Here is an 11,655-nt window from a genome sequence, read left to right on the forward strand (position 1 = left end):
AACACAGTAACTATTTGTACAGCAGCATCGACATGTCTGAAATAATGTTTCCTTAATTGAAAACTGTTACTTTCTAAATAACTTTCTATTTTTCTTTATAGCACAGGTAGCTGCCAGAGAAAGGAAAGTTTAGGCCTTCCTCAAGTAACGCTTTACAGAAAAAGGTGGAAGTCAGGTAATTAAATGGATAATAGTAAACAATCCTCAGCAAATAACGACCACCCCATCCATTCTTTCCATATGCAGTTTCCCGTTTGCTTACCTTGTCCATCTGTGCACAATAAAGATGTGACCTAAAAACTCTTTTTAGGCCATGTTCAAAGTGTTTTGTGGTGCAGTCAGTGTAAAGGTGGCCACACACCATACATTTTTTTTTAAAATATCTGTTTAATTTAAGAATTGCAATCAATTTTTCTGACTGATTGTAACAATTCAAAAATATGACCAATGTACCACACACCTGTTCAATTTTTCCCCAATTACGATAAAAATGATTGGAAACTGAGAAAATTGCTTGTGTGTGTATATTAATAAATTGACAAACACACACCTTTCAATCTTTAGAAAGATTGAAGAAAAATATCTGACATTCCGTATCGATAAAAATGAAAGAAATCAGGAAATCCGATCGGATTTTTCAGTCGAATGAAAAAAAAAAGCTTTCGATTTTTCGGGGGAAGCGATCGGTTTTATCGAATTGCTATAAAATTGGATCATTTTAATGTATCGTGTGTGGCCACCTTAAGGGCTGCTTGCAATTCAGCTTACGGCACTGCAATGCACCACTTATGCAACTGTTCACAGTGTGGCAGGAGAGTTGCAGGATACACAGGACAGGTTGCAGTATCACAACACACTTCTAAACATGTGCGTTAACAGTAAAAGCAAAGCATACTTTTCATTGACTGTATGCTTCACTATACTACAATTAATAAGGATTGAATGCTGCATGTGTCTAATCAGATTCAGAATGCCAATGTTTAATCAAACTCTCTGTAAGTACTTCTGAATCTATTTAGACCTGAAAAAGACTGTTCTGCTCAGGCTTATTCTGGTAATCATATATCCAACCTTTACAGGAAAGTTGATCATTTCCTCATCTCTAGTGCACAATAGGTAGTTGTGTCTCAGATTCTGGAGTTGGTCAAAGAGAAGCTAATCATTTTGGCTCACATGTAAACTGTATGCAGCTCCGAACTGAGCTAATTCAGTATTGTTTGTTAGTGCATGTGACTGCCACATTCAAGCGGATTACTACTTACCTCTGGCTTCTTCCAGCCCCCTCTCAGTCTATCAGGTCCTTGGTGTCCTCCCAGTCTGCTCAGTTGTGCTGTCACACCTTGCACCGTCCTGTCCACACTCTCATGGACGGAAGCATTCTGTGTATGGATAGTACGTAAAACTTGAAACTGCCTGTGCACAGAATGCTTCTGGCTACAGAATGATCCAGGAGGCCCACAGCCAGCAGCTCATGATTGGGCTCAGTTGCAGACATTAGTTGGGGGGACAGCTGCACAATGGAGCAAAGCTGTAGGACACCAAGGATCTGATGGACTGCGGGGGCGGGGGGGGGGGGGGGGGCTGGAAGAAGCCCCAGGTAAGCAAAAAAAACAAAAAAACAAAAACAAAAACACACTTTTCCTCCTTATCAATTTCAAATTTGAATGCAGGGCAGAGTTATTTGCATATAGTTGACAATCTCTAGACCCAACACAGAGAAGGAAAGTCTGCTATTGGTACCTCTGTTACAGAGGAGGACATGATAATCTACTCTTCGCACGGGAAATGTTAGCCCTGCACACCTCAGTGCCTGCCTGCCTGCACTGCCCGGGTAGCCACTGTGCCCAGCTCACCTCTTCCACCTCGATCTCCTTGTAGTCGATCTGCTCAAAGTTGAGCACTGGGGGGGTTTCAATCATGTCAGCAGCAGGGGAGGCAGACATGCCGTGCCTTCACAACACCAGCAGGGGCCTCGGGCAGAGGCTGACAGCAGCGGCTGCACAGGAAGACGGGAGGTCCGGGGCCACCGTACACTTGGCCTTTACTGGCGGCCCCGGCCCTGCGATGCCACGCCGAGCTCCAGTGGGGTGTGTGCTCTTTCCCGGACGAGTCACAGACAGCGGGGCCGGGGCGGAGAAGGAGCTGCCGCCGCTGAGAAGGCCCCGCACTCCCGATCCGAGCATACAGGTAACATAGGAGGCTTCACAGGCCGGGGTGAAAGGGGCGGAGCTGCATGTGACGTCTCACACTTTCCTCTAGCAGACTTCAGGGGATTTTTTTTTTGTAATGAACTTTATTTAAAACACACAATTGTTGTGAGAGACGGGAGATTAGGTTTCTGGGCTTATGACAGTGACAGCGAGTTGACAATAGTTGCTGTCACTTCGGAGATGCTGTCACTTTCACACTTCGAGTTGTATATTGAAAGCATGCTTTTCTCAGTGTGTCACACGGAAAGAGCCCTGTAAACTGCGATTTCTTTGAGTCACTCTCTACAGAGCTTAGTCGTATGTATCCCACATTACTGGGGCAGTACATTTATCATAGCTCCCAACTGTCCCTTTTTCGGATGGACAGTCCCCATGTCTCGCTTTCTCCCTCTTTTGTTGCTCTTTCAGGACTCATATACTGATTTGTGTAAATATATATGTAATTTTTCTCCTGAAAAATGTGTTTAACTGGCGCCAAACTTTATTCTCATCCTTTAAAGAGACACTGAAGCGAAAAAAATATATGATATAATGAATTGGTTGTGTACTATGAATAATTACTAGAAGATTAGCAGCAAAAAAAATATTCTCATATTTTTATTTTCAGGTATATAGTGTTTTTTCTAACATTGCATCATTCTATAATATGTGCAGATTACACAACACTCAGCATTCAAAATGATTCTTTCAGAGCAGTCTGTGAACTAATGATCTCTCCTCTGCCAGAGGAAAAGTAAATAGTTAACTAACAGTTGAGATAATAAAAGTCAGAAAACAGCCCTCTCTGCGACTTTAAAAGTCGTAGAGATAATGGCTTTTTTGTATAGAGATAACAACTGGAGTTTCTTAACTCTTCCTGTACTGGAAACTATTAGACTGATGCATCTGATCTTAATGTTTTATTTCTTAGCTGTACTACACATACAAATCATAATATCATAGTTTTTTTTTCGCTTCAGTGTCTCTTTAAATACATTTCTTATTTTCAAAAGTTAATATGTAAAGAAAAACTAGTGATGATACAAAGCACAAATGTGGTTTGATTTATAAAATTACATATTTGCATACATTACATATTTTGTTTATTATTATCGATTTATAAAGCACCAACATATTCTGTGGCACTGTACAAAGTAAGAAACAAACATGGGGTACATAATACATACAGACAATGGTATACACCAATTTACAGAGTTGGTACAAAATACAGAATCGATACAAAATACAGCATTGATAATTGAAGTGACAAAAGTAACTTGATGAATAAAATGGATAACTATTCCAAGACACAAAAGGTGAGAGAGCCCTGCCATTGCGAGTTTACAATCTAAAGGAATAGGGGGAATAAGAGGTGGGGTAGTATACAATAATCATACATAGAGGCAGTGTGTTTTAGGATATCTAGTAGAAGCTCAACTTGGCCTTAAAGTGGATCCAAGATAAACTTTTACTCATTGCATAATTGTGTTCCTTTCTTATTGTTTATAGGGCATTCCTCAAGCCAAATACTTTTTTGTTTTGTTTTAATACTCTAATTCCCTATAAACTAAACAAGCCTCGCCCACAGCTGAGCCTTAAGGCTCATACACACATCAGACTATAGTCTTTGGAAAATGAAAGATCACAGACCAATCTTACCACCCTTCATGTAGTATGAGAGCCATACTCTACACAGTCTTTTCTATGGAGCTGAACTCCCCATCAGAAAAAAATCTTTGCAAGATGCTGCACACACAGATGCTGTACAGACACAAAAGATCAGTATCTGCAAAAGATCTGTTCCTGCCAAAAATCCATTCCTGCAAATTGCAATGATGGTCTATGAGATCTGCAGATCATCATACACACATGATTTAACTGACATTCATCTACAGATCAGATCCACCAGGATGGATTTTCAGATCTGCGGATGATTGCTTGATCTGCAGATGAATGTCAGTTAAATCATGTGTGTATGATGATCTGCAGATCTCATAGACTATCATTGCAATTTGCAGGAATGGATGTTTGGCAGGAACAGATCTTTTGCAGATACTGATCTTTTGTGTCTGTACAGCATCTGTGTGTCCAGCATCTTGCAAAGATTTTTTTCTGATGAGGAGTTCAGCTCCATAGAAAAGACTGTGTAGAGTATGGCTCTCATACTACATGAAGGGTGGTAAGATTGGTCTGTGATCTTTCATTTTCCAAAGACTATAGTCTGATGTGTGTATGAGCCTTAAGGCTCAGCTGTGGGCGAGGCTTGTTTAGTTTATAGGGAATTAGAGTATTAAAACAAAACAAAAAAGTATTTGGCTTGAGGAATGCCCTATAAACAATAAGAAAGGAACACAATTATGCAATGAGTAAAAGTTTATCTTGGATCCACTTTAAGGCCAAGTTGAGCTTCTACTAGATATCCTAAAACACACTGCCTCTATGTATGATTATTGTATACTACCCCACCTCTTATTCCCCCTATTCCTTTAGATTGTAAACTCGCAATGGCAGGGCTCTCTCACCTTTTGAGCCATACTCTACACAGTCTTTTCTATGGAGCTGAACTCCTCATCAGAAAAAAATCTTTGCAAGATGCTGGACACACAGATGCTGTACAGACACAAAAGATCAGTATCTGCAAAAGATCTGTTCCTGCCAAACATCCATTCCTGCAAATTGCAATGATAGTCTATGAGATCTGCAGATCATCATACACACATGATTTAACTGACATTCATCTGCAGATCAAGCAATCATCCGCAGATCTGAAAATCCATCCTGGTGGATCTGATCTGTAGATGAATGTCAGTTAAATCATGTGTGTATGATGATCTGCAGATCTCATAGACCATCATTGCAATTTGCAGGAATGGATTTTTGGCAGGAACAGATCTTTTGCAGATACTGATCTTTTGTGTCTGTACAGCATCTGTGTGTGCAGCATCTTGCAAAGATTTTTTTCTGATGGGGAGTTCAGCTCCATAGAAAAGACTGTGTAGAGTATGGCTCTCATACTACATGAAGGGTGGTAAGATTGGTCTGTGATCTTTCATTTTCCAAAGACTATAGTCTGATGTGTGTATGGGGCCTTAGTAGCAAGGGCTTATGGGAGCTCAGTATGTGCAGGAGGAGGAGGAGGTTACTAGCCAGAGATTTCAGAGGCAGAGGGGACGAGGGAGGAGAAGAGTGGAGTGAAGTTTTCACAGGCTGAGGGTTGGAGATGCAGAGCAGCTTGCCTGTGTGTAATGTGACAAACAGAACATGGCCGCTCTCATTGTATCACAGGAATAAATAATCATAAACTGTTGAAGCTGTTTGCAGCTAGATTTGCTGTGTAAACTATCTAAACTTTAGATAAGATTATATAGACTAGTTACTTGTTATAATTAGTTTTTCATCTCGGATCCACTTTAAGTCAAAGGGGAATGGTCTTGTAATAGATAGCGGAGATGCCGCCGCGGCGGTGAGCGGCATGGCGGCTGTCTCCGCATCTCAGCCGGCCGCCTCCGCCATGCAGTTACATGTTGGAGTTTTGCCTGGTCCCTCAGTTGCTCATAGACTGAGGGCTACGCGCGCGCGCGCCAGGCGACAGGACCTTTATGCGAGTAGAAGGGGAGTCAGCTGATCAGCCGACTCCAGCAGTGCTCCGGATTGGCTGAGTGACTGGGGCGGCGCTGTGGAGCGCTCTTAGTATGTATAGGACCTGCCTGTCAGTTGCTCTTCGTCTGCTGTTGCAAATGCTACGTGTTAGCACTCAGACCTTAGTCAGATCCTAAAGTGTGCTAGAACCAGCAGGAGCTGGGGATCCACACTTAGCCAGATTCTGTTGATAGCTTAAAGTACTAATTGAATTGTATTATTTGTTATGACCCTCTGCTAGCCTCGACTACTCTTCTGCCTACTGATTCTGTGCCTATGCCTATCTGATCTTGTTGCCGACTCAGCTTGTACCTTACTCTGATTCAGTCTTCTGTCTTTGTACCGTATCTGTCCGTGTGTTGCCGAATCTGCTTGTCTGACTCTCCTGCCCTCACCAGTGAGCTTAGTTCTGGTGAGGGATTCTCAGTGTAGTAATCACCTGCTCCTCAGGTTGATAGCTGCAGTACAGTCTTAATCACCTGCTCCTCAGGTTGATAGCTGCAGTACAGTCTTAATCACCTGCTCCTCAGGTTGATAACTGCAGTACAGTCTTAATCACCTGCTCCTCAGGTTGATAGCTGCAGTACAGTCTTAATCACCTGCTCCTCAGGTTGATAGCTGCAGTACAGTCTTAATCACCTGCTCCTCAGGTTGATAGCTACAGTACAGTTTGAATCACCCGCTCCTCGGGTGATAAGTACCTTCTGTTCTACTGTGCATCACCAGCTCCTCGGGTGAACCGATCACTAAATCATCTGCGTCTCCAGCCTGCTGGAGTACTGATTCTAGTGTTCTATAGCGATACCTCCCTCTACCAGCTCCTCTGGGAAAGTGGGTATCTCTATCTATATTTACTGTTGCACCAAACACTTATCTTACACCTGGTTGTCCTGTGTCTTGCTATACTTGCATTATTGGTGATTCTGCAGATCACCACATAATCAGGTATAACAGCTGTATTATTGGTGATACTGCAGATCACCAATAATCAGAAAATCTGTCCTTGCTGACACCAATCGTTACAGGTTTAAGGTAGAGCGTGTGCTTGTCGTAAAAAGTGAGTTTTGAAGGAACGTTTGAAGGTATCAAAGGAAGGAGAGCAGCATGGTGGTATAGTGGTTAGTGCTCTCGCCTTGCAGCGCTGGGCCCCGGTTTGAATCCCAGCCATGTCAACATCTGCAAGGAGTTTGTATGTTCTCCCCGTGTCTGCATTGGTTTCTTCCGGGTACTCCGGTTTCCTCCCATATCCCAAAAACATGCAGATAAATTAATTGGCTTCCCCTAAATTGGCCCTAGATTATGATACATGCACTACATGATACATACATAGACCTATGACTATGGTAGGGACTAGATTGTGAGCTCCTCTGAGGGACAGTTAATGACAAGACAATATATTCTGTACAGCGCTGAGTAATATGTGGGCGCTATATAAATACTTAAATAAATAAATAAGAAGAGAGACAGATGTGTTGTAGTAGGCCACTCCAGAGGAGGGGTGAAGCACGTGCAAAATCTAGTATACGTGAATGTGAGGAGGCAATTCTACAGGAGGACAAAAGATGGTCATGTGCAGATCTGAGATTGTGAATGGGTTGGTATCTGGAAATGAGCGAGGAGATGTTCAGGGGAGAGAGATTGTGGAGCGCTTTGTAGGTTAGGGTTTAGGCCCCGTTCCCGCTCACCACAAACTGCTAGCGTTTTTTTAAAACACCTAGCCCATGTATTCCTATGTCAGTGTTCTCACTGCTGCGATCTCGGGCGTTTTGCGATTAGTGATAACCGCAAACTGCAGCGGTTTGGCGGCGATTAGCATGTATAGAACTGCTAATCATGATCGCTCCCAAAACGTTAGTTTGTCCAGTGATTTTTCCATGACAATCGTGGAAAAATCACTCCCACAAAACGCTAGCGGTAATCGCTAGCGTTTTGCAATTTTAAGTGTGAACGAGCCCTAAGAGTTTGAACTGGATCCTCTGGCTAATCGGTAGCCAGTGAAGAGCTCGACAGAGAGAAATAGCAGAGGAAGAGCAAGAAAGATGACTGAGACACGCATCTGATTTCAGTACAGATTGGAGCGGTGCCAGTCTGTTAGTTGGTAGTCCACAGAGTGGTATGTTACAATAGTCCAGACAAGATATTATAAGAGCATGTAATAACATTTTAGTAGTGACCTGAGTGAGAAAAGGTCATATGCGAGATATGTTTTTGAGTTGGAGACGACAGGAGCTGGTTAGGGAGTGAATGTGAGGCATGAAAGAGAGAGCGCAGTCAAAAATGACCCCAAAGCACCATGCTTTGGGAACTGAAGTTATGGGGGTGTTATTAACATTTATTGTTATATCAGGCAGAGAGGTGGACAGAGATGGTGGAAAATTATCAGTTATGTTTTACTTATATTAAGTTTTAAGAAGCGAGAGGTCATGAAAGAGAATGTAGCAGACAAGCAGTCAATAACATGTCTGAGGAGGGAGTTAAAGCGAAATTGTCACCATAAAAATCAAGTTTCAACAGCAACTGAGTGTATTAAGTGATAAAGATGCTAATACTGCATTCAAAACTTTCAAAACTGCTGATATGGTTATACCCACTTCTATGCATTGTATTACACAATGACAATAAAGGGCTTGAATGTATATATTGTGGGAACTAATATGATATCTGGGAGCCCTCTTCAATAAGGAAACCCCCAGATACCTGTTCTTTACTCTTTAAATAGGTAAAGGGCAGGGCCGTTCCTACCATTGGGCGAAAGGGGGGGGCATGGTGCACCAGGTGACTGACAGCAAGGTGGGTGTCGGTATGACCCCCCATGGAGGCAGAGCAGGAGGGGAAGCAGCGCTATAAGGAGGGGCAGCGGGGACAGCGGCGGGGAGGGGGCACAGATCCCCCCCCCGCCTTACCTGGGTCCCCTCCTTCTGCACTCTACCCCTCCAAAATGCAGGCGGCAAACAGGCAGGGCGGGCGGAGAATAACTCACCTCACTTCCTCATTCCAGCCGCTGGAACACTGCGTCGCCGTCACGTGCTACTTCTGAGCCTTCAATGCCGCCCACTGGTGTGCTTCCTTATGAGTGACCGGTGTAATGACAGCTAGTGAAACCCGGAAGCAGCCTTCCTCACTGAGTATCGCGCATGCACAATGGGAACTTAAATGTTAATTCCCAAAAATATCTCCACTTCCGCACCACCTACACTCCTTAAATTTTCAGGGTAGGGAGGAGACCCCTCGATCTACCTCTGTGCCAATTTGCAGCCCCCGAGGCCCGCTGGTTCCCGAGATAGATTACAGTAAACTGTCTCGGGAACTAGTGGGGTTTGGGGGCTACAGTTTGGCACAGAGGGCCCCTCCCTACACTGAAAATTTTGTGTGTACGTGGTGTGGAAGCGGAGATATTTGGGGTGTTTAGTGCAGCAGCTCAATTAAACAGGAAACAGGCTTACAATCCTGAAGCGCTAGGTTACACTGTTAACCCTTCATTAGACAATGTGGCAGTGGACCTCCTTAGGGAAGTCATTTCCCTACAGTCTCACCGCAATACTATACTGACTCAAGCCATGAGAGTGTGGAAGAGAATAGGTGGCTTATACAGTTCTACGTCCTACGATTTTCATACCCCCATTTGGGATAATCCAAACCTTTCGGAGTTCATTTCCATTCCAGACCAGACCTTCTGGCAAAAGAATGGAGTTGTATTCCTGGGTCAAATTGCTTCAAAACAAAGCATTATCTCCTTCCCCGCGCTAGTAGATAAGTTTCCTGCATTTACCCCTCATCATTTTCGTTATGTACAACTTGTGCATGCATTCCGTGCTCAGTTTAAAGGCAACAAGGTTGATATTCAGCCACACCTAATCTTACAATTAATTAAGCGGGGCCCCCAAAAACATCTGATAGGGGACATTTACAAGGAGCTGGTAGAGAGTAATGCACTTGACAGAACGCTTGACTCTAAGAATAGATGGGAAACTGCTGGCCTCTCTTTGAGTGAAGAGGACTGGGATGATGCACTGGAGGCGGTTAAAAGGGTTTCTTTATGTGTGAAGGATCGTGCCACTCAACTTTACATTCTTCATCAAACTTACTTACTACCTAAGCAAGTTGCCAAATACAATCCTAACGCTCAAGATGTATGCCTAAATGTGCTATACCCTCCCCCTCCTTCCTTCACCTTATTTGGAGCTGTCCACAGGTTGATTCCTTTTGGAAGCAAGTCATCAGTTTCCTCCATGACAAAATGGGTTGTCCTGTAACCTCTGACCCAGTACTATGTGTACTTGGAGTAATACGAGATGAGGATTTAAGAGCTGCCACCAAAACCTTTATTAGAGAGACGTTATTTGCTGCCAGGCAGGAAATTGCCCTGCACTGGCTATCGCCAAACTCACCCCAACTTGCTTGCTGGATCAAACGCCTTGACAATGGTATCGCCTTTAAGAAACTTGTCTACACTCACAGGGAACGGTTACAACAATTCCATTTAGTGTGGGATAAATGGATTGATCGATAATGTGCCGGTTGCTGAGCGCACTGTTCTTTGGTGCGTTCTGCACTGGTCTCTCTTTACTTCTGTGCCCCTTCTTAATATTCTAAATTGTTGAATACCAGACCACGTAATTAATAATGGAGGCACACTCTATATTTGTGTTAAATACCCCACCAATATTTACTCCTGTATATTATGTGAAGGATCTCTAAAACTATTATTAAATGTCTCTCATATTTACTTACAAAGATTAATATGTTTACTTAGCTATTTATTGCACTGTACAGTTGTTTTGTAACCCCTGACATGTTATCCTTTTCATGCTGTTTTGCTCAATGTAGTGCCTGTGTACACTTTTCTACTGCTTTTTCAAATAAACTCGTTTTGGTTAAAAAAAACAAAAAAACGGGAAACAGGCTCTTACGCCGCATGCGAGGTTGCACAATGTGCGGGGCTGGCATTACACCAGTATTGAAGGCGGAGATGTGGCACATGATGATGATGCAGCATTCCAGCGGCTGGAACGCGGAAGTGAGGTGAGTTATTCTCCTCCCGCCCGCCCTGCCTGTTTGCCACCCACATTTTGGAGGGGGAGAGTGCAGAAGCAGGGGATCCCGGTGAGGGGGGGGGGGGGATCTGCCCCCCTGTCCTCCTCTGTCCCCGCTGCCTCTCTTTCTTGCGCTACCCACCCCTCCTGGGGCCACTATACTAGCTATACTGAGGGCCACTATACTACCTACACTGGGGGCAGCTATACTGGGGGCCACTATACTAGCTACACTGGGGGCAGCTATACTACCTACACTGGGGAGCCACTATAGTAGCTATACTTGGGGCCACTATACTGCCTACAGTGGGGCAGCTAAACTGGGGGCCACTATAATAGCTAAACTGGGGGCCACTATACTACCTATACTGGGGGCAGCTATACTGAGGGCCACTACACTAGCTATACTGGGGGCCACTATACTATCTACACTGGGGGCAGCTATACTATCTACACTGGGGGCAGCTATACTATCTACACTGGGGGCAGCAGCTATACTACCTACACTGGGGGCAGATATACTACCTACATTGGGGGCAGCAGCTATACTACCTACATTGGGGGCAGCAGCCATACTACCTATAATGGGGCAACTATACTGCCTACACTGGGGGCAACTATACTGCCTATACTGGGGGTAAATATACTAGCTTTACTGGGGGACAACTGTACTATACTGGGGGCAGCTACACTGGGGGCAACTATACTACCTACACTGGGGTAACTATACTACCTATACTTAGGGCAACTATAATACCTTTACTGAGGCAACTATACTACTTACACTGGGGGCA

At 43.9% G+C, this 11,655-nt stretch overlaps 1 protein-coding gene across 5 annotated transcripts in view; it reads right to left on the reverse strand.

Annotated features, from left to right (window-relative positions):
* The window catches only part of MAP3K7 (mitogen-activated protein kinase kinase kinase 7), a 65,394-nt gene extending 63,152 nt beyond the window's left edge, over positions 1 to 2,242 (reverse strand). For all 5 annotated transcript variants that reach the window (XM_068231173.1, XM_068231176.1, XM_068231174.1 and 2 more), the window contains exon 1: positions 1,854 to 2,242. In XM_068231173.1, the coding sequence (XP_068087274.1) occupies positions 1,854 to 1,943 (90 nt within the window). In that variant the 5' untranslated portion in view covers positions 1,944 to 2,242. The remainder of the gene's footprint in view (positions 1 to 1,853) is intronic.
* Between the last annotated feature and the right edge of the window lie 9,413 nt (positions 2,243 to 11,655).

Source organism: Hyperolius riggenbachi, chromosome 4, assembly GCF_040937935.1.
Source record: "Hyperolius riggenbachi isolate aHypRig1 chromosome 4, aHypRig1.pri, whole genome shotgun sequence".
NCBI lineage: Eukaryota > Metazoa > Chordata > Amphibia > Anura > Hyperoliidae > Hyperolius > Hyperolius riggenbachi.